This window comes from Dufourea novaeangliae, unplaced genomic scaffold, assembly GCF_001272555.1.
Source record: "Dufourea novaeangliae isolate 0120121106 unplaced genomic scaffold, ASM127255v1 scaffold142, whole genome shotgun sequence".
Taxonomy (NCBI): Eukaryota; Metazoa; Arthropoda; class Insecta; order Hymenoptera; family Halictidae; genus Dufourea; species Dufourea novaeangliae.
In genome coordinates, this window is record NW_015374026.1 from 276,774 (window position 1) to 299,071 (window position 22,298).

At 36.5% G+C, this 22,298-nt stretch overlaps 3 protein-coding genes across 3 annotated transcripts; 1 reads left to right on the forward strand and 2 right to left on the reverse strand.

Annotated features, from left to right (window-relative positions):
• The first annotated feature begins 2,157 nt into the window (after window positions 1-2,157).
• LOC107189381 (E3 ubiquitin-protein ligase TRIP12) lies at window positions 2,158-16,068 on the forward strand. Its single transcript, XM_015577899.1, is given in 25 exon segments — window positions 2,158-2,369; window positions 3,639-3,977; window positions 4,370-4,678; window positions 5,655-5,741; window positions 7,218-7,641; window positions 7,963-8,108; window positions 8,194-8,367; window positions 8,457-8,833; window positions 9,064-9,348; window positions 9,474-9,854; window positions 9,942-10,114; window positions 10,185-10,359; window positions 10,472-10,694; window positions 10,780-11,020; window positions 11,086-11,491; window positions 11,783-11,971; window positions 12,050-12,235; window positions 12,332-12,523; window positions 12,737-12,942; window positions 13,011-13,433; window positions 13,523-13,775; window positions 13,978-14,223; window positions 14,320-14,649; window positions 15,002-15,320; window positions 15,440-16,068. Coding segments are annotated over 24 exon segments (6,252 nt in total). The 5' UTR covers window positions 2,158-2,369; window positions 3,639-3,667; the 3' UTR covers window positions 15,637-16,068.
• Window positions 16,069-17,397: 1,329 nt separating this feature from the next.
• Window positions 17,398-19,063, reverse strand: LOC107189321 (transmembrane protein 256 homolog). The gene is made up of 4 exons (XM_015577819.1): window positions 18,901-19,063; window positions 18,279-18,435; window positions 17,946-18,079; window positions 17,398-17,846 (listed from the first exon to the last, which is right to left on the reverse strand). The coding sequence occupies exons 1-4, from the start codon at window positions 19,051-19,053 to the stop codon at window positions 17,703-17,705; spliced, it is 588 nt and encodes a 195-aa protein (XP_015433305.1). The 5' UTR covers window positions 19,054-19,063; the 3' UTR covers window positions 17,398-17,702.
• A 1,074-nt stretch (window positions 19,064-20,137) lies between these two features.
• Window positions 20,138-21,147, reverse strand: LOC107189322 (mitochondrial import receptor subunit TOM22 homolog). Its single transcript, XM_015577820.1, has 3 exons — window positions 20,853-21,147; window positions 20,640-20,745; window positions 20,138-20,546 (listed from the first exon to the last, which is right to left on the reverse strand). Exons 1-3 carry the CDS (start codon window positions 20,958-20,960, stop codon window positions 20,341-20,343), a joined length of 420 nt encoding a protein of 139 aa, XP_015433306.1. The 5' UTR covers window positions 20,961-21,147; the 3' UTR covers window positions 20,138-20,340.
• Window positions 21,148-22,298: the final 1,151 nt, after the last annotated feature.

Sequence of the window (22,298 nt, forward strand, 5' to 3'; positions counted from 1 at the left end):
ACGATGTAGTATATGAAGGAATACACGTGCTTTCCGTTGAGTCGACCTGAGTCGACAGAAACAACCTGAATCGTGTATAATCCTTGGTCGAGATATCGTAGCAGACGACGCTCCAATCGACTTGACAGCATAGTCCGTATTTTCACGTGTCCTCTCTTGCACATCGCATTGCGTAACTGGAGTTCGACTTCCAGGGAGGAGCTCCCTTTTTCGGTAAGTGGATGTCCATAAATAAAATTAAAATACATCCAACGTCCCACAGTTGAGACGTATTCAACGGGTTAACCGAAAATTCATTCGATTTATTGGCCAGCGGATTTATCATTCACCCACAAGCTGTTTTGACGCAGCTGAAGAAATATTTTCAGTTTATCGGCCAATTGGCCACTACCAAATGAGGTTTTTCACCAATCGTGGATAGGTGTGCATATATCTGTCCCGATCAAACAATAGAACTGAAATTTTAATGTCTGTTACAACGTCGTAATTGTAAAAATTTACGGATTTCCATGGAATGTTCAAACGCGATGAAATAATTAGAAACATTTTATAAGTGTTCGATGACTATTTGCCTAGTTGACACAAAGATGTGTCACAGCTATTATCCTGTGCATCATTGTAAACATACAAACAAGATCTTTCACATACGAGACAGCTATGAATTGTTCACAAAGAGTTGATAATTCGTACTGAGATCGTATTGTAGTCAATTCTTCGGAAATCGGACTGATTTACTGACGCACACGTATACATATTTCCGTTGAAACAATATTTTCTCCTAAAGTTGCAACAAATCGGCTAACCAAAATCTTTATCCTATCTTAGATGCTGGTCCTTACCAGTAAAATGTTTATCGTATGTTTCTTTACTCATTTATGATAAATACTACTTGTAATCTTATGTGTCATCTATCATCTGTTGGCAGATAATTTAAAGTTATATCAGTACATAAATTTCTCGTATTCATTTGCAGACGTTTAGAACTACGCAATTGTAACATTGTACGGCATCGGACTGAATTCACACGATATCTCGTGTAACATCGCGTAACAGTACATATCTCGAGAGTACATTACATATACATACATATAACCGCTTTCAGTGTGGCGGGTATTTAACAGTTTCAAACGCCTAGAAGATATTGTCCCATCTATCGCAATTTGGAAGGTATTCTGATGAAATTGTGACAACTGCGATTGTATCGACTGGGAAACGTATAATAGTGATGAAACGAGTGAGTCAATAGCGTAATGAATTTCCTAAAAAATAATTTTTAAAATTCTCAGTGCATGCGGTCATAATGTAAACACTGGATACGGGGTGATTTAATATCATCGTAACACTACGACCACGAAAAACGTGGTCAAAACCCACTTACTTCTTTTAACTTTTCTATCTTTCACAATGATAACAATATTAAAGGCATATTTAAAAATAAATAAAGCTGTGAAGTAGGTAGCTGTTTCACTTGAAAATAAATCTAGTGAACAAGACTTTCATAACCATTAGTTAAAAGATATTGAGAGGAAAAATAAAATGAAGCACACAGGATGAAAAGAAAATTTGTATGTCTAATGAAATAGAAATTCCAACTGGTGCTATATCAAAATGTTTTGTATTTATCTGTTAGTCATAGTAAATTTTCAACTAGATTTCCTATTGATTATGAATTCTTGAAAATTCGTCACTGTGCACCGGACAGTCGGCCGATTAGTCGACTAAAGGTTTCATTAAATTGAAAGTACAACAAAAGTATTCGCCAAGCATTGTTAACATTTCCATTTTATCGAGTTCTACAGACGCATTTACAGACTAGACAATTTTGCAGACAAACTATAGTATAATCATTAATGTCAAAGCAACCGCCCGCGGCTAATTTTACGCCGTACACGAGGTGAAAGTAAAAGTTAGTAGTTTGAAGAAACCGTGCAGCAAGATGGCTATTCGCGCCGGTTTCGCATCCACCGCTGGCGCTGCTGCATTATGAGAGCCCGTGACTCTCGATCTCCACGCGGGTATCGAGTTTTCGAACGCACCAACGTCGACTCTGCGTATGACGTTGTCCCGATGGGGGCGGAGCGTCCTCCAGCTTCCCAATTCTAACCAACCCGATCCCGATAGCCGTTGCATTCCGCTGATTCGCCTCTCAGACTCTTAGTGTGCCTCGGCAGTGCGTTCGGTGCGTTTTTTGGTGTGTGCCTGTGCACAGGCATAGCCGCTTACCACCAACGTACGCGCGTGCTCGTGAACATCCATCTCACTGTTTCTTCTCGCATGCAACGAGAGAATCTCGTTGTGTCCGTTAAAATCGTCCAGCGAGAAGGCAAATAATCCTCGCGATGCCCTGGGCATGTTATTCTGACATTCAGGTAAATCATATCGGTAAAATTCTGTTTCTTCCTTTTCCCCTCCATTCTGCCCCTCTCCCTGCTTCCCCTGTTCCCCCTTTCTCTCCGAAAAACCTGCATACCCGAGTGAGATTCTCTTTTTCGAGGATCTCAACCTGAGGTTACACTACGACGACGACGACGACGACGACGACGACGACGAGACGAGTGTAAAGGCTGAACAGGGAGCGGGGGGGGGCAGAAAGAGATGGAGAAAGAACTCGTCCTCCATTACTTGGTCGCAAGCAAATGGTGGCTTGCTCGCTGACGAGTCTCTTTGTTATAATTATTTACGCCTTCCGTTTGTATCCTTATGGTATACCGTAGATCTGTTTTGTGGCTTTGTCGCGATCAGAGCAAGATCACAACGTTCATAGAAAGGGTCGTATGATGTCAACGGCACAATTTTCCATTGGTCATGATATTAGAAACGGACACCAGTTGTGTAGTGTTTGTTATGATTCTTGGGTTCGTTACTATCTCTTTCAACGCGGAGGAAAACATTAATTGCGCATCGCCTTCGCTCGTATTATTTTGTTACGCTCCTCTTATCCGAGTGCACATTCGTCCAACGTATTTAACCATAATAAATGGTTTCTTTCATAATCCACTTTGTCAGAATCGGAGTTCGTGTATAACGTCTTTTTTTTTCGTTCTTTTTTTCCTTTTGGTTTTTAATGCGCTGCTCGAAAACGGGTATACAAGGTTCCCTTTGTCGGTACGCATAAGGCTGTTCCGAGTTTTTCCGACTGTGGATATCTGGCTTTATGTAACGAACGTATTTGTGTTGAACATTCGATCGTCCGTCAATCGTGAATCATATTAGTTGAGAGTAAAGGACATTAATATTGACATTGGTCGCGTTTACACAAAGAAATTCGGAACAAGTGGATTTAAGTGTTTTGTGTACTGATACAATGATATTGTATGTCTATTGCATTGTTTTATATTATTGCGTGATTGAATGTTAATATGCACATTAAAATTATAATTATCTTTCACCACAGTTCATTGTTTTATTTTGTATATTAATCTTAATTCCCCTTTGTTCGTTGTAGTCTTATTACATAATGTGTAGATTGATCATTTTACAGTAACTGTAACTTTTACAAGAATAATTTCAATGAGTTGTCTTTGAATTGATATATTAAATGATTTAAATTTTCCAATACACAAAAACTTATCAACTTATCTTATTTATGTAATAGACAATAATTATTGAAAGTGTTTGTGCTGTTTATTTGTTTGCAGACAGTATAGTGGCATGAGTCGATTAATCTATGGCAGATCAACAAGATCATTTGTCATCAGGGGGGTCTGTAGAGACGGCAGATGCTTCAGCAGACACCTCTAAGCCTAGAGGAATCAGCTCTAGCAGTGGTAGTAGCAGCTATAGAAAACGACAGAGCATTGGTTCCAATCCAGACATTGTAGAAGAAAAAAGACGTAGAGAAACTATTGGTGACCCACAATCATCTGAAGTTTTTAATAATACTTCTTCGTATAAACATACAACTGATACTTTCAAACCGGAGGGTAGAACAAGAGGTGAACATAAAAGTCATGGCAGTGGCTTAGAATCATATCTAGGTATTTATATCTATAAAAATAATGGATAAAAAAAAGTATTTCTGTCAACTTTTTCTCCTGATATAATTATGGAACTTGTTAGATTATGTTACAAAAGTTTCAACAATTTTTTACTGTTCCATCACAGTAGGTTTTTAAACAATATGCCTTTAACATTATATGTATATTTTTTTTATAAGAATGTTAAATGTGTAAATACTTTTTATGTCTATTGTTTTTATAAGTTCCATATTTATTTACAAGTTGTTCAAGTTCATCTCCCATTCACTTTTTGGTCTATTCACACAAATAATGTATTCTTTTCTATTAACAGTATAAGAAAGCAATATGGTCTTAAAAAGTTTATTTTAACTAGGCTATTTTGTTGTACACGTTTTTCATTTTTTCTGTAGATACTGATTGGAGGCCACAGCACAAAGTTCAGCAATCAAATTATAATATCAGTGGGAATAGTACAAGAGTTCGTAGCACGACAAGAACAAGTCTGCCAGAATTAAATTTAAAAGCTATCGACTGTATCGCGTCGAGGACCCGTTCGCGAACGCCACAAAATTCACAAGCCATATCACAGGGACATAATAGTTTCGATTTATCGCTAACTAGTGGCTACAATAACAGAGAAGAGTTGACTTATCACAACTTGGTACCAACATCAAGTTCTACACCGCTTACTAGTCATCCATCCACATCCAGAGGACGAGGTTAGTTCATTTATTTATTTATATAAAAAGTGTTGGTTGCAATGAGATGTGATTTGAGTGTGACTTGAGTGATCAGATAATATAATTCGAAAATTGGTCGAACCAATACTTAATGTGTTAATATATTTATCTTAATCTGTATCATTAAAATACCTGTATAAATGCATAAATCCCAAGAAGACTAACAATTGGTAAACAATTGATTAATATAAATTTGTACCGAGCACATTGAATTGTTGCATTTACTTTTATCTAAGAGCTAACTAGATCGCAGTTAAGCTTTTAAATACGAATAAGTTTTAAGTTAAACTTCATTGGAAGTATTAAAAAAATGTATAATTTCCTACATCGTATATTGCTAACTCAAAAGTACATACTAGCAGTTTGATTCATTACAGGCAGATTATTTACTTAATACATTGTAGCATAATTAGGCACTTAAGTAACTTCCATTTGCAGTTTCTTTTCCTGTAGTTTATTCGCTTTATTTTTAATCATAAAAACATTCTTAAAGTTTCAACACTAGTAAATGTATTTATTATGAGATATTTATATAATTCAATGGGTTTTACGTTTGTTAAAATGTATCGAGACAAATCAAATTAGATTAGACAAATATTTCTGCTCATAAATATTTACCCATGATTAATTTATAAACAGACTTAAAACATTAGCAATTCTATACAGGATTTGTGAGAAAATGGAACGAAAGAAATTTGACAGATACTAAACATCTATACATTCCATACGGTAATATCATGTGAATCTAGTACATATGCTTAATGTATTGTCATGGTCAATTGAAAAGAATTCATGCTCGTGTGCACTAATAAACGTGTTTTGCAACCTTCATTTATTGAAGTAGTAGGTTAAAGATATAGGGTAGTAGAATTAGGTTTTCATTCTGAAGTGTCTTAAAATTAAAGAAAAAAAGGTATTACCAAAATAAAAGTCATAGATCAGACTGTATCATTAGGCCTGAGGATGAGCGAATGTCTGGAAGGATTTGTGTCTGCTGTCAAAGCACTTTTTCCAATATCAACACAAACGTATCATCAAGAAGGTAAGCCTAAGGAGTACACACTTCGTACTACATTTACTTCCCTTTATTTTTCTCTCAAGTCCATGAGTAGATATGTTTAAACGAATTTCACTATAAATCCGGGTGATTAAATTGATCCCCTTTTATCTATATGCAAGTATTGCATTTAATATGTTGGGCCGAAATTGTATGTATCGAATTTGATTTGTGCATGACATTTCTCCAGACATAGTGAATATGGTTCCAATATAATTACACAACATGTTTGTATCATTCAAAGTTTCATGGTAAAAGTACATACGGGTACAAACACTATCACTCATGATCATTTTGATTATTACTTGAAAATTATGGATTCTGATTTGATAATGATTCATGAGGTATGAAGATGTATGAAAATAATGATATGACATTCAACGAGGAAATTATAGATATAAAATGTTTGAAATTATTCACAGGTACGATAAATGACTAATGTGTACCAGATATTTCATTATGCAATCATTTTATGGAGGTTATTTCCTTAGCTCTGTTGACGCAAGTATTTATCAATGCATCTTTCTTTTTAAATTCTATTAATTGATTATTATTTTTAAACATTTATTACATTTTTAATGTACGATACTTAGAAGTTATAATACCTACATGATTATAAATATGTGTGATTTTTGAGAATTGAATATAAAAGTTATATAGCTTGTATGAGACATATATAGTTATTATATTGTGAATTGCGTAATGAATTCGTGTTTGGTACACAGGCTCGGTAAGAAAAGTTAGGAAGGTATATATGAAAATTTATATAGAAATTTGAACAGTTTATAAAAATGCAAATATATTAACACAGTACTACTTGAGTTCTAATTACGAAGCGAAAGGGTTTTTATGAAAATCAAGAAATAAGTCCGAGCAGTGATATGTAAGCACTATTAATTACTGCTTATATGTTTATGAGTTTACCATTCAACATTGAGATTAATGTTCATTACTTAGTAATTTCACAGTAACATCAGCTCATTTTTATTATAGTCGTAAAAGCAATGGATATTATGAATTTGCAATGCTACACATACTTTTTCATATCTCGCTCACATTGTTCTAAATATAAAACTATATTTTACACGAATCTATGAAATAACTTCGAAAGAAGGAAAAGCATGTACTGTACTTTATTAGCCGCAATGATGAAATATTTCTGCAAATATATCGAATTTAAAGAAAAAATTAGTATAAATTCAAGAAGATACATGCTCGAATAGGTTGTAGATTGCACAAAATACAATGTAACTGTTTCTTTACGTGTAAAGTTTCTATTTAGCGTGCACTACAATTATTGCACAGCAATATTAGCGTTTCTCTATTCTTTATTACGAAATGTGGTAATGAACTTTGACGATACGAAAAGTATAAGAAACGATCCAGCGATCGATGCAAGTACTTAAAACTCAATGTTTCACACGACACACGTAATAATGACACGATGTTTAAATATTTTAGGATCAAAGTCTCACGGCGGTGCAACCTGCGCGAGTAGCAGCGCGAGTAGTCAAGTTTTGAGTGTAAAGTCCAGCATCAGAGTGGGTAACGCAGCCAGTAATTCTGTGGAGAGCGGTGGGGGGGCGTTGGCACATGACGGGGCAGGCACTAGTGGCATCACAACAACTGCCACTGCCAATCCACCTGTGTCTGCCACCGCCGCTGCCAATCTTACACACCCTCATCCTACGCACAAGCATATATTACGTCCCCGCGCAAAACTCTCCAGCGAGCAATCTAAAGAACTGCCAACTAGTAACAAAACTTCTGGAAAGCATCATAAAAAAGACTCTACAACGGGTACTTGTTCGAGCTCCAGGTAATTAACATATCGTATTGTAACGTACACTATACCCATGAATATTCGACCATCCATATTCGATTCGCTTTACTGAGAAAAATGTGCCAATTTTTCTCGAAAGAACTGATTTCTTTCACAATAATGTACGCAAGTCAAACAACATTCATGATCATTTATTGAAAATATTCCCAAAGTGAAATGTAAAGTGAAAAATAGTAAAGTAAAACCGTTCTTCGATAAGAGGGTAAATATGCTTATGAACGAACAGTGTATTGTATAGTATCGAGGAACTCTTTATGCAGGCACTTTTAATGTTTACTTCTCTATTAAATGAATGCTGAGTAAAAATGGGGGGATATTTGACCAGGGGATGCCTACAATGTTATACTCTCCGTTATAAGTTAGTTGTATGAAATATCAATGTAATCGAGTAATGTATTTCTTTACCAATAGTGCTACTCCAACGTCGGTATCGTCTACAGTTCCTGGCAATCAATTGGTTACGACAACAGGCGAGGACGAATCAGCGTCTACAGCGACATCTGCAACTGGTAAATTTACTTAGAATTTTCTCCTCGTGACAACATCGCGCGTATCTTGTTCTTCCAAGATATAATTTTCCATTTATTTCATCAGCAAGCGGTGGACCGTCCGGAATGTCAGCCACTACAGGAGATAGTGAAAGTGATGATGGCGAAGTTGGAAAGTTACAAGCTTTACTGGAAGCTAGAGGATTGCCTCCTCATGTGTTTGGTGCATTAGGACCACGAATGCAACATTTATTGAACAGGAGCATGGGCGCAAGTTCTGGTAATTTTCCTTTCTTTTCAGATACTGACGGAAAAGAAAAACTGCTCTTTGATCGTGTAATTTACATTTCATGTTATTATAATTTTCAGCTGCAAAGGCACAACAGCTCTTGGCTGGACTACAGGCTGTTGACGATGAAGGAGAACAGCTACAAGCTGTGATCGGTATGGGTGAAATTCTGGTAATGGGAAACGAAGATACGTTGACTGGTTTTCCAGTGAAACAAGTGGTTGCAGCTTTAATCAATTTACTTGGGATAGAACACAATTTTGTAATAATGACACATGCCTGTCGTGCCCTGACGTACATGATGGAGGCTCTACCTCGATCGTCGACAGTCGTGGTCGATGCTGTTCCAGTTTTCTTACAGAAACTGGAATCTATCGAGTGTATGGACGTGGCAGAACAGTGTCTGGCAGCATTAGCGATGCTGTCGCGGAGACACAGCAAAACTATCTTACACGCGGTATGTATACCTGACGGAGAAGATACAGCAGCGTGGTTGTAAAAAACGGGTTGGTAGCTTTTGAAACAAAAGAATTTATGGAAATATGATGGGGGTATGAAGGTTTTTTCTTTTTTTTTTTCAGAGATTTACTTTACCAACCACGCTGTATCATTTACACCTACTATACTAATGTATCGGAATATAATTTAAAAGCAGATATACTTATACATTCACTTTCTACACTTTAGGGTGGAGTATCGGCTTGTTTGAAATTCGTCGATTTCTTTAATATCGCGGCTCAACGGGCTGCGTTAACGATAACCGCAAATTGTTGCCAAAATCTCCATCCTGATGACTTTCACTTGGTGGCCGACAGTCTGCCTTTATTGACCAGTAGATTGACAAATCAAGATAAAAAAAGCGTCGAGTGTGTCTGCCAAGCATTTAGTCGTTTAGTTGATAGTTTTCAACATGATCCTGTAACTTTGCATAAAATCATCAATGCAGAACTCCTTCAAAACTTGCAACAATTGGTAAGAACTATATTTATCTTACTGTGTTTTTACAATATAGTATTCTTGTACATGATACAATCACCGGGGTGACATACATATTTATTACATGTATATTTTTTTCTTGCGTTTCTTCGACATTTCAGCTTATGATTACGCCCCCTGTAAACAGCATTGGTAATTTCATAACAGTGCTACGAATGCTCTCTGTGATATCAAATCGCTGTCCCGACTTGGCACAGCTGCTTTTGCAACAAAATATAGCTTTCACGCTGAGCTACCTTCTAACCGGCTCACTGGAAGTGAAAACGGAGGACGTGGAGTTGGTGCCGCGTTCTCCGCAAGAGTGGTTCGAAATCACCTGTTTGATCGAGGAGCTAATGCCTCCGCTACCAACAGATGGTATATTTAGTGTAAATAGTTTACTCGAAAGGACCAGTAATCAACAAGAAAACGTTCATTGGGAATGGCGCGATGAAAGACACTGTTACCATCCATTCAGTACCATCGACTCTAGAATTATCGAGGTATCGTATAAATTTATACGTTACTACAAAATTACAAGTTTATCTGAATAAATTATTATATAAAGAAAAAATATGTGCGTGTTGCAGATGGCATTTCAGAATGGCGAGGATGAGATTTGTCTTTCCTCTTTAGGACGAACGTATACGATAGATCTGACTGTGATGAAACAAATCAATGAAGACATTGGAGTGGCGAGAAGCATTTTTCGTAGAGTAAATGCTCATCCCACTGAAGGCAAAAGCCCTACTTGTTTGTCTAGGTAAACATAGATTCTTCACACAACTACATTTAAGGACGCACACTTCATAAATTCTATTTATTTTACACAGTATGGATGTCGTACCACCAGTAATTGAAACAAACGAATGGCTAGTGTCTTTCATTCGAACTTTATTCTCAGTGCTGTACGAAGTGTATAGCAGTTCTGCTGGTCCTGCTGTAAAATGTAAATGTCTTCGAGCTCTATTACGTATGGTCTATTATGCTTCAACCGATTTACTTAAGGTAACTATGAATAACTCTAGTTTCCCTTGAAAACACGCATCAAACTTTCTTATTATACTTTTAACTATAAATAATATTTAAACCCCTCGATGTATATTTTTCATTTATCCAGGATGTCTTAAAAAACCAAGTTGTATCGTCACACATAGCGGGTATGCTGGCGTCCCAAGATTTACGAATTGTTATCGGAGCTTTGCAGATGGCGAGTATATTAATGAAAAAGCTACCGCAAGTGTTTGGGGTTCATTTTCATCGGGAGGGTGTACTGCATCAAATACGACAACTAGCTGATCCTGAAGTACCTCTTGGTGTTTCACCGCCAAAGTGTCCTTCTGGTAATTCATTGAACACAATTTATCTTTACTAAAATACACGTGTCATTCCATTCAGAGATGTAGTGCAACTCTCGTATGTTTTTAGGTACATCATTACCAACCCCACAGCCAGGTCCGTCTAATACATCACTTTCTTCCACCACAATGTTGTCTTCTAGTAACGCTACATCTCCAATAGCTTCTCCATCGACAAACGGTAACATATTATTCGGTACGATTGCAACGTGTCAATTGAAACCAAATCTTTCCGCGTCGATGGAAACACACGCCAGGAATGAATTGAATTCCACGGTGGATGATGTCGCAACGCCGCAAAGTGCTCATTTGTATGTATACAATTAACTGGATATGCGGGTTTTTCTAGATAATAGAAAATATCAAAAAATTTCAGGCGAATTGGGGACGTACTGAAGAGGAAACGGCAAAGCAAGAAGGGTCGATTTTCTAGGCTAGGCGGTACAACACCACAACAAACTCAACAACCCGAATCACTTTTCACCGGTTTCGCACCTAAAAATAATCGTTTCTTAGCCAATCTTAATCCCGCTAGATGGAGTCGAAAATCGTCGTCTTCGAGTTCCACGAGCGATAAAAGAGATTCGAGCTCGTCGACGAGCTTGTCCAAGCCACCGAGTAATTCGAGTTTAACTGGCGGTAATCGGGATAAGGCTAAAACATGGGTACGTGAACAGGCTGCTCAATTCTTGACACGTTACCAGGACAATGCACCTTGCACGCATCCTGCGATGACAGTCCTCTCGAGACTCACTGCTGCTATACAACGGTTACAATCGAATGTATGTATAATTTATATACGTATGTCAACTTACAAAGAACAGAATATACTTGAATATTTCTGGTGCATTTGAAAGCAAAGGAAAAATGTGTTTATAGAATAAAAGTTACACGTTTATGGAACACGTGTCTATGGTCTCACTGGGAAATGAAAAATCTCGTGTTGCAGAATAGTGAAAACTTTATGCTTGGTTTTATATTTGTCAAATCTACCAGAAATATTTGTGTTTTGTACTCGTTATACATCATATACATCGTTCTGTACCGATATGAAAACAATACTTTAATAACAGGAATTGGATGAAATGTTGTCTGCTCTTACTGAACTGCGAGATATAGTACTTGAAAGTGACATATCCCCGTTCGAGATGAATTATAGCGGGCTTATTAAAGCTTTGCTCAACTACCTCACAACCACGGATGCTCCTGGTAATCGTTATGATCGTCTTCGCATGTTCTGGAAATTGTTTGCAGAATCAACTGTAAGTAAACGACGAAGTCTTGTTTATATTGTAGGACGATAAAAATGTTGTTTTTTCCTGAATACATTTCATTTTCAGATGCAGCAAAGCAACAATGCCATGGACCTTAATCCTGGAGCATTTGGGGCCCTTGTGGCGAAACTGAACAGTTGTGTTGCACAGTTGGAACAATTCCCTGTGAAAGTTCATGACCTACCAGCAGGATCCGGTGCTGGCCGTGGAGGCACCAGTGCTCTTAAATTCTTTAATACGCATCAACTTAAGGTACACTCCCATACACCTTTAAATTTACTTACAGACCATTTGATGATAAGTTTCTGTCTAGGAATTGCATATTCGGTTCTTTACGTTCTCTTACAGTGCAATCTCCAACGACATCCAGATTGTAATAATTTAAAGCAGTGGAAGGGAGGCACTGTCAAAATAGATCCTCTCGCATTGGTACAAGCGATCGAACGTTATTTAATGGTTCGTGGATACGGTAGAATACGCGAGGCCGAGTCTATGGTTAGTGACGACGATAATAGCGAGGACGACATAGATGACACTCTGGTAATCTATATTTTATATGTATATACTTATATAGTTCTTTTCTTTCCAAGTATAATGATAGAACGCTGATATACACGCAAATCAACGGCTTGATATATTAATTAACAAAAATAAACGTTTTATATAATGCTGTAACCGCATAAAGTGTCTGTACTGTAGTACAATAGTAATCTTTTAGGACGAATAGTATTTTGAATGTATCTAAACTTACAGGCAGCCGTGGTTATAAGTCAAGGATCGGCAAAGCATAAACTCCAGTTCTTGATCGGGGACGAGGTGCTGCCTTTCAATATGACTGTTTATCAAGCTGTCAGACAGTTTGGTTGTTCTGGCATCGATCATTCTGAAGCTGAAGCTGACGGTGAACCACCGCTCGGTCACGACGCCGTATGGGTACAAACACATACAATTTATTACAGGTATTTTCATTTCATTGATTTCATTGTTTAAGTGAATAAAACAAATTTCAAGCCCCACGAATGCCTAGGCCTGTGCCAGAAGAGGAAATCACAACGTCACCAAAGCCAGGATCAAGTTCGCAAGGTAGTAGCCGTAAGGGTAAAGGAAAAAGTACAAAGATCAGCTCGAAACGGAAAGAGGATAGCCTGTGGCTCGAAGGAACAGTCCCTCCGCAACGATGTCCATTGGAACCTTACCTATCCCCTACTTTGCCACCCTCGGTTACCATTACGGACGCTTCGTTAGACGGTTTGTGCTTGCTGCGTCTTCTACACGCCCTAAATCGTCACTGGGGCGGTTTATTTCCTCATCTGAAGGTCGTAAGCCTACTTTCTCCACAAGACTTTATTAATAATAAGATAGCCGCGAAAGCGAGTAGGCAGCTGCAAGATCCTCTGGTAATCATGACTGGAAACTTACCTTTGTGGTTGCAACAAATCGCTACAGTCTGGTCAGTATTGCAGATCGTAACAAGTATAAATAGTAATGCAATCCCATAAACTTCCCAGATATACAATACATTTACCAAATCGTTTGCAGTCCATTCCTGTTTCCATTCGAGACAAGACAATTATTACTCTACGCGACATCATTCGATCGGGACAGAGCTCTGCAACGCCTCTTGGATTCTGCGCCAGAATTATCAGGATCTGACAGTCAAGAACGCGTTACACCACGTTTAGAACGGAGGAAAAGAACTATATCGAGAACTGACATTCTCAAACAAGCGGAACAAGTTATACAAGACCTGGCGTCTAGTAAAGCCTTACTTGAAGTGCAATATGTTAACGAGGTTATTATTCTGTTTTTATACTTTATAGAGAAACCAAAAAAGAAATATTAGCTGAGGATTAAAGGAAAGACAACTGTAGTATCTAATAGAGGGTAACAATTCGTTATTAGTAGGATCTTTAAACAGATTTCGGATGGTAATATGTACATATGTATATTATTTATCTGTAATTCTAACATATGATAAACTCGTATGTTTACAGGTTGGTACCGGTCTTGGTCCAACATTGGAATTTTATGCTCTAGTCTCTCAGGAATTACAACGTGGTGATCTTGAACTTTGGCACGGTTCTTCGAATCCCACTGAAGCGGGATATGTTAACCCTCCGCATGGACTTTTTTCAATGCCAGTCTCATGGAATACTAAAGTGTCCCATCTTGCGAAGCTTAAAACAAAGTTTAAGTTCCTTGGAAAGTTTATGGCGAAAGCGATATACGATTCAAGAATGGTACAATTATTCTCTTTTGATTCGTTGAGTTGTACCCACTGTTTACAGTGTTATAAGAAAGAAAAGAAAAAAACTTACGTTCTTAATCGTTTGCAGTTGGACTTGCCATTTAGCTTAACTTTCTATCGTTGGTTGTTGGCAGAGGAACACACATTAACGTTATCTGACCTTGCGTATGTGAATTTCGATGTATATCGAACTCTTAGTAAACTGCAGGAAATCGTCAGGCAGAAGGAAACAATCGAGAAAGATCAGACACTGAGACCACATGAAAAAGCACAACTAATAGATTCATTAAGTCTAGACGGTTGTCCAATTGCAGATCTTGGCCTTGTTTTTGAATTACCAGGTTATGAGAACATTGAATTGAGGAAAGGCGGAAGTGATATACCCGTTACCATCTTTAACCTGGATCAATACATTAAGGTATTTATATTTAATATACAGGACGCAGCAGTAACTACATATAATGACTTAAACATCGATGGAATTGTGTCTAATAGAAATATCAGTTTTAGTAACACTTGTAACCTTTAATTCCTAGATTGAGTCGCTTCTGAGATTTAAATATCACTTTTCTTTCTTCTAAAACAATACGGTGCAATATTTTTCTTACTCTTAAATAATTAAGTTAGGCTACGATGATGCAAGTCACTGCTCTGCTAGCTTCGTAACACTTCTCCCTACTCATTTCTCTCCAAGCCGCTGCTTATTCTGTACTATAAGATTCCACACTATTCACGTTACCATTTAATACTATTTAAAATGAAATTTTCAGTTAGTGGTACATTGGTTCTTGTACGAAGGTATCTTCAGGCAAATGGAAGCTTTTAGGGAAGGATTCGAATCTGTATTCCCGCTAGTGCAACTGCGACTATTCTTCCCCGAAGAACTCGAAGCTGTATTCTGCGGACATGCACAAACTGGTGGACAGTGGGATATGAAAACACTGTCGGAATGTTGCAGGACTGATCACGGTTACACTCCCGATTCCCGTGCAATCCGTTTTCTGTTCGAGGTTATGTCGAAATACAATAGTGAAGAACAGAGACAGTTCATTCAGTTCGTCACAGGTTCACCGCGATTGCCAGTTGGAGGTATGTAATTTACCGTTTACTTCATAATCTATTCGATATACTTTGTGAAATACGAATAAATAGATATAATGTAGTTTCCGTAAAGTGAAACAGGAATTGAGATTAAATGTTCTTTACAGGTTTTAAGAGTTTAACGCCACCGTTAACGATTGTGCGTAAAACGTTCGATCCGTCAATGAAGACGGACGATTTCCTACCATCTGTAATGACTTGCGTTAATTACTTAAAACTGCCCGATTACACAACCATAGAAATAATGCGGGAAAAGTTGCGAATAGCTGCACAAGAAGGACAACACTCGTTCCACCTTTCCTAGAAACGGATGGAAAACCGACGCAACGTTTGCTCTTTTGCTATCGCATTGCCCAGGTTGAGACCAATTATCCAAACCGCATCTAAAATATCCAAGAATACGAAAAACGGCTGCGTGTTTCGCTCGAAACTCAGTAATCGCAGTTTTGCACTTTATACACTTTTTCTTTCTGAAGATTATCTTTTCTTGATTTTAGCGAGAATTCATTTAAATAAATCCTAATTTGATGTTTGTCTTTTTTTATTTGTAAATTTGGATTGTGATATACTTTATCAAGACTAAAAAAGAAGTGCAAAGACGATATTAGCCCTACTGTAATGAGTTTCCTCTTGTGGTATTACGACAAGTAGGTAACGCGAGAGCAACCTTGTTCCAGGAAACTTGTCTTTGATGTGTTACAATAATTAATAAAAAAAAATTGTAAATATAGTTTAATATACGCAATTCTATATAAATACTTTATATAATAATAATAATAATAATAATAGTAATAATAGTAACGACAAAAAAATGATATTGCTATGAAACTCTATATAATAATTAAAGTATAGTTTGAAGGGGACGTTTACTAGGTATAAGTAAATTTTATATCAGTGATGCATTTAGCATCGCCATGAATCGCCAATCTCATGCCTCACAAATTTACAAAGAGGTGTCACACGAGTTGAAAAATGAATTTGTAAACAAATATGCTCTACGAAACGAAGTGAGCTCGTGTTTCATCACCATGTAAGCAGAAAAGAAAAGAAAAGTATAGGTTGGAACGTAACACTATGGATTAACAACCATCGTTTTATTTTCGTGAATCGATCTCTCTTGTGTTCGCTGCTTGATTTCCAGCGTCTGCGAGCACTGCGCGAGCACTGACGTGCAAAAACACTCCTATATTTAAGTTTATTCGATGTATCACCAATTAAACTTATTTGATATTTTTATTCTAGGTAAGATAGTCCAATTAATACTTTACTTAGCCGTGTAAAAGTGCAGCCAGCATCGCCAGACCGAATCACCGTTAATGACACGTGAATCGAAGAGAAAATTCTTATATCCCCACTTACTTACAGGCAAAGTATCTATTTATGAGAAAAATGTACGACAAATGTATAATATGAAATAGAATGGATATAAAGTCAGCGAAGCTGGTGTATCAAATGGATTATACAAGGTACATTACTTTCTTATATCTCTGCAGAAATGCGATTTTAATCGGAAAATATTGTGAAAGTGTGAATTGATTAAAAACCAGAGACGAGAGGGAAATGAACAAAAATGATAATACGCGCAACTATTTGTTTTACATTTATATTGTGTACCATTGCTTTGAACGATCAATTTATATACATGCCTTTTTGATTTTTTATTTTATATATATGTAAGAGTTTTAAATAATTTTTTGAAATATGTCTAAATGTTGCTTCGAAGCTCCGCTGTACCAACCATTGCGATAATTTTTTTTTTTAAATAATTAATTAATTAAGCATCATATATCCGCAAAGTTTGTTCAACCGTAACCCACGATATTCTTATATTTCGTAATTCAACATTTTACGATACAGTTACAAACAGGTTACACTTATATTTTTGCATTAAATTTTTAACGTGAAACAATGACAAATTTCAGCTGGTAATGTATACACAATAACTATAGAGAAATAGAAATCATTGGGGAAAAAAGAATTTTAAATGTTCAAAGGATGGAGAGACATATAGATGCATTGTACAATGTGTAATGGTTTAAGATACAATCGAAATCATAGTCGGTAATATTATAAACAAAAGATATATTTATATCGATTCCTTAGCATAAATGAGTTTTATTCAAATTAGATTTTGTTTCATTAGTAGCCTTTAATATGTAAATGTAAGCACAATCGTGTTTGCCGGCAAAATATATTTCCTGATCGACACATCTATCGTAAGTGAAATATATCGTATTATTACAAATTATTACGTATCACAGTATAAATGACTTATTTCAAAAGTTATTAAGAACATTACATTTGTGTACACTTTATATTTCAATGGTTTTTCATTCTTCTCTTAAAAAATATCAATGTCTTTTTACATACTTAAATGCACATACTTAACCATCCTAATATTAAACATACTCCTCCTATTGGTGTTAATTTACTAAATTTTTTATCGCCTGTAAACGCGTAATAGTAACATGAACCAGAAAACAGTACCATACCAGACATCAGGAACATTGCACCCTAAAATTAATACAAGAATCGTCAATACAACAATGAATAATAAATATTCATGAAAAATAACATTGTATACTATGTATATTACATTGAAGTCAAACTTACCAAGAAGGGTGCTCTGCAAAGTGGTAAACCTAAAACTGCCAATGTATGTATGAAATGATAACGATTTGCAATTTCAAAAATTTGTTTGTGATCCAGTAATTTATTCTCTGGGTCTTGTTCTTGTGGATATTTTCCTGCAGTCACAAAAAGTCAGAATTATTTTACAAAACATAGCTCGTATACAAATTAAAAGTTGTTTATCTTATGTAGTATATGTGTATGGAAACTTCTAAACACTGGAACTTTGGAGTTAGTTATAAGTTAGATTTGGAATGTTGTACTGCTCAATGATATATAACATGTAAAAAAGAAAAAAAACGACGTTTCTCCTACTGTGGGATCCGTAAGCACCAAGAGCAACAGCTGCTGCTCCACTCAAAGCAGCAAGTCTCACATAAGGTCCTGTTGCAGATGCCAATTTCCACAACGGTATTGGTGGTGCCATTCTTATTTCTACTTTGGGTGAACCTCTTATTAAATTGGTGGTTACCTATCAAAAAAAATTATTTATTTCTTTTTACCAAAATATGTATTATAATTTACACAATATGAAAGGTAAGTTTCTATTTACAAAGCTACAAGGAATATTAGCTTTTTAATAACATAAAATGTACAGTTTTAAACAATACTGTGAGTCAATCGTTACAAAGATAACACAAAGAGATGTTAAAAAGTGAGTTAGTATACGGTTATTTACGAATGTATTTATAGCAAGGACAAAGGTACTATTTATGCAATTTTATATCCAAGTTTTTAATCTTTCTTTTCTTTGTAATAGTGTTCACTGACAACTTCTAAATTATGCCTAATGTTAAAGGTTCAAATTAAAACTTAAGAAATGGTAAGAATTTATGTTAATCGTCACTTGTAAATGTTATATGCAACTTCAATAAATTTACAATAAAATGTTTTTTTTTAAACTAATATTTGTTTTGAATAAGAGTGCGAGTCTTACACTTCCAGCTGTATTCCAGAAATACGATGCTGCACTAGCAACTGGGCTGAATAATTCTACGTAACTAATTGAATATGACATTTTCACATTTCTGCATCCCGATTTAATTATATAGAATAGTTCCTTTCTGCACTTGTTTCGGTAACAGTACATACCTCCATGTGCAACTATTTGACTCTGAACGCTACACCCTATTGGGTGAGCGGTAGCAAATGAAGTGAAATCACTCATTGGTTGTGTCATCTGAACGCAGCCAATCACGTTCGCTGACGTTGCGCAGTTATTTTGTCGCTTGGCAGCAGCCAATCACTTCACACACACACAGGGTCTCGTGTGCATGCTCCGGGGGTTCTATGACCCCGCAGTCACGGCATACAGGGTCTCTTACGCATGCGCCAAGGTTTCTATGACCCCTCTTACCAAGCTACTGCACAGTTCATCGGGATCATTAAGGGATCCCCTCCTCCACGGGAGTTTTCGGACCTCTATATACGACCGTGGTCAATGCTCACTCCATTCGATACGAATACTTTTGTTCGATATCTACCTGGTATCGCAACCGCAGGTATCGAGTAATGTACTCGTATTTATTTGAATCTATTCATCCTTAGGTCTAGTGGTTTGTCTTGTGTAGACAAACATGCGCGCCCTGCACAACGAGTGGCATTTATTGGTACTATACCGTCGTAACGTCACGACAGATTAGTACTAATGAACACCACACGTTGTGAAGGGCGCGCATGTTCTGTCTACGCTCGAAAAGATCGCTAGAACTCTACAAAACTGAAAATTTAGTCTATGGGTAGGTACGGGTTTGGCGACACTGCTCAGAGGCTGTCAGAGACAACAAAACTCCCAGACATGAGCACTGTTATTTCCTCTCTGATGGAAGCAATGAATTCGTTGAACGTAAACATTATAATAACGTGGTACAATCGAGTTCTTTATCTCTAGATACAATTCTTTGTTTAAACCAGAAATTATATGTTACGGAGAGTAACAGCATTATACAATTTAAATATACCCAGCAAAAGTATATTCGTACTAGATTGTTAAAATTTTACAATTATTTCATAACGAATAAGATACTGTTTATTATTAACATAACCCGATTCACTTTTTATGTAAATCACACAATGTAATGTCAATAAATTCGTTTTGGTAAACATTCATAATCTTTCTAAAAGTTGTAAAAATTCAGGAGAAAGGAAAAAGAGACCAAGCATTATTACCGTTGTCGCCTGAAAACCAATCATTTGATGCATTCAAATTTTATGCTTATGAAAGAAGAATATTTCTAAATCGATATATATATATATATATATATATACATTGTGTTGGTGAGAGGTTACAATATGATGGAATCGTTATGCTAATAAATATAAATCGTGAACAGAACTGTCAACTCGTGGCAATTCAAATGCAACAATAATATAGGTATTATCGTTGTACAGGTGGAGCCATTGGAAGACTTGAAGCATTAACATTTGACATAGCTGTGTTAGGTCCTAAGAGAACTTGTTTCTGCTGGGTACGTTGGGCCTCTTCCATTTGGGCACGTTCTATTTCAAACAATATAGGTGCAAATAAAATAGCCGATGAACTGAAGAACAACCATGCTGCAGAACACGAGAACTTGTATAATCCTATAAGTGAAATATCCATATTTGTTACAAGATACAAGGAATCCTTCCTTTTTGTATATTAAAATGATTCTGCAAAAGCCAATGCATACTAACCTTTCGTACAAGTACACAAACAAGTACCAACATTGTACCCAAACTTGCGTACTTCCTCGGGAAACATTTCTGTAAGACCGAATAATCTTTCTGCGAGGCTTTCGTCCTAAATAAAAAACGAATCGTAAGTGCATCAATAAGTCGTAAACGCAAATGAATTGTTAGTAGTCGAATCGAAATGTATCAGTGACAAATAATAAAAAAAAGATATACCTCTTCATCGTCTTCGTCATCGGGAAGAAGCGATTTCATCTCCGGAGAACATGCGTCGCTATTACCCATGCCGCTATCCAATTGATCCAGTTCTTCGATTGAAGCCATTTGTGAAAACAATTGACGACGAACAAGGGAACAAGCGTTTTCGAATTGTGTTTAATTAATTCTTTCTAGTAAACTATACTTGGAAGAAGATCAGTCTTTCCTTTCCTTGCCTTGTTGCAGGTTGCTCTATACTGCTCTATACTCTATCCACGATACGATGAATGTATGGCGACTCACGCCGGTGTAGAATGCATAGATAATTGTGTGATACAGTTGCAATGTAACTCAATCTAGATAGGTACGCTCGACCTCTGTGAAGTTAGCCGGACAATTATGACTTTTTAACGTTTCATTATACCCAATTGATTGGTGGTCGTTTGGTGGTTATTGTTGGCCTAATTACAACATTTGGTAGTCACGCGTTCTTTTATAATTAAGTGATCAAAATTTGACCGTGAAGTTAGCCGAAAATTTTTTTTTTTCGCCAGATTCAATTCTTTAAATGCTCAATCGATGCGTAATCGTTTGGTGGTCATTGGTAGCCCAATTACAACATTTGGTGGTACTTAGTTTCTATAAAAAACGAAAAAAAATAATATAGTCATCTGGGATTCAGGATACAGGTGTACCAACGCACGTTTAAAGTCGATAAAACAAATATTTCTGGATGGATTGTCTTTTCGGATGAATCAATCGATGTAGAAACGTGTGATAATGATTGATGACCTAATTGAAACATTTGGTGGTCAGTAATTAATGCAGAATTACAAGAATTACAAGAATTACAAGAATACAGAATACAGAAACCTGGGATTGGTTGAGAAGTGAACACAGGAATATTGAAATACATTTTGGTGGATAAAACTTATATTTCTTAACCGATTATGCGGTGCGAGGGCTTAGTCGAAGCAGAAACGCCTTCTCCTAATTGGTGGCCCAATTAGAACATTTAGTGGTCAAGGCTTGACAATACAATTAATACAAAATTTGTTATATTATAACAAAATATTATAACAAAACAATTAATTCAAAAACTGTTAAGTTTTGGAAGAAGTTCTGGACTTAGTTCCAATTTTCGCCACCAAAGTGGTGGGGGAGCTACTAAATGTTCCATAAATTCCCCAATTGTTCCGGCACTTTTCTGAATCCAAGATGGCGGAAAAACAGTGGGGTCACAGAACCCCCGCAGAAGGTCTTACACGTTTGTGGCGCCTCCATCAGTTGGTGGCGGAAATTGGAACTAATTCCAGAACTTAAAAACGTGCAGGTTTTAATTGTACAACATTCCAGGGTATATTTTAAAATCTATAACAAAGACGTGTAAAGTATGCAATAACTGTTTAAAGTCCACAGTTTCAAAAACTTCAAAGTATATAGTATTTCAATATATATATATAT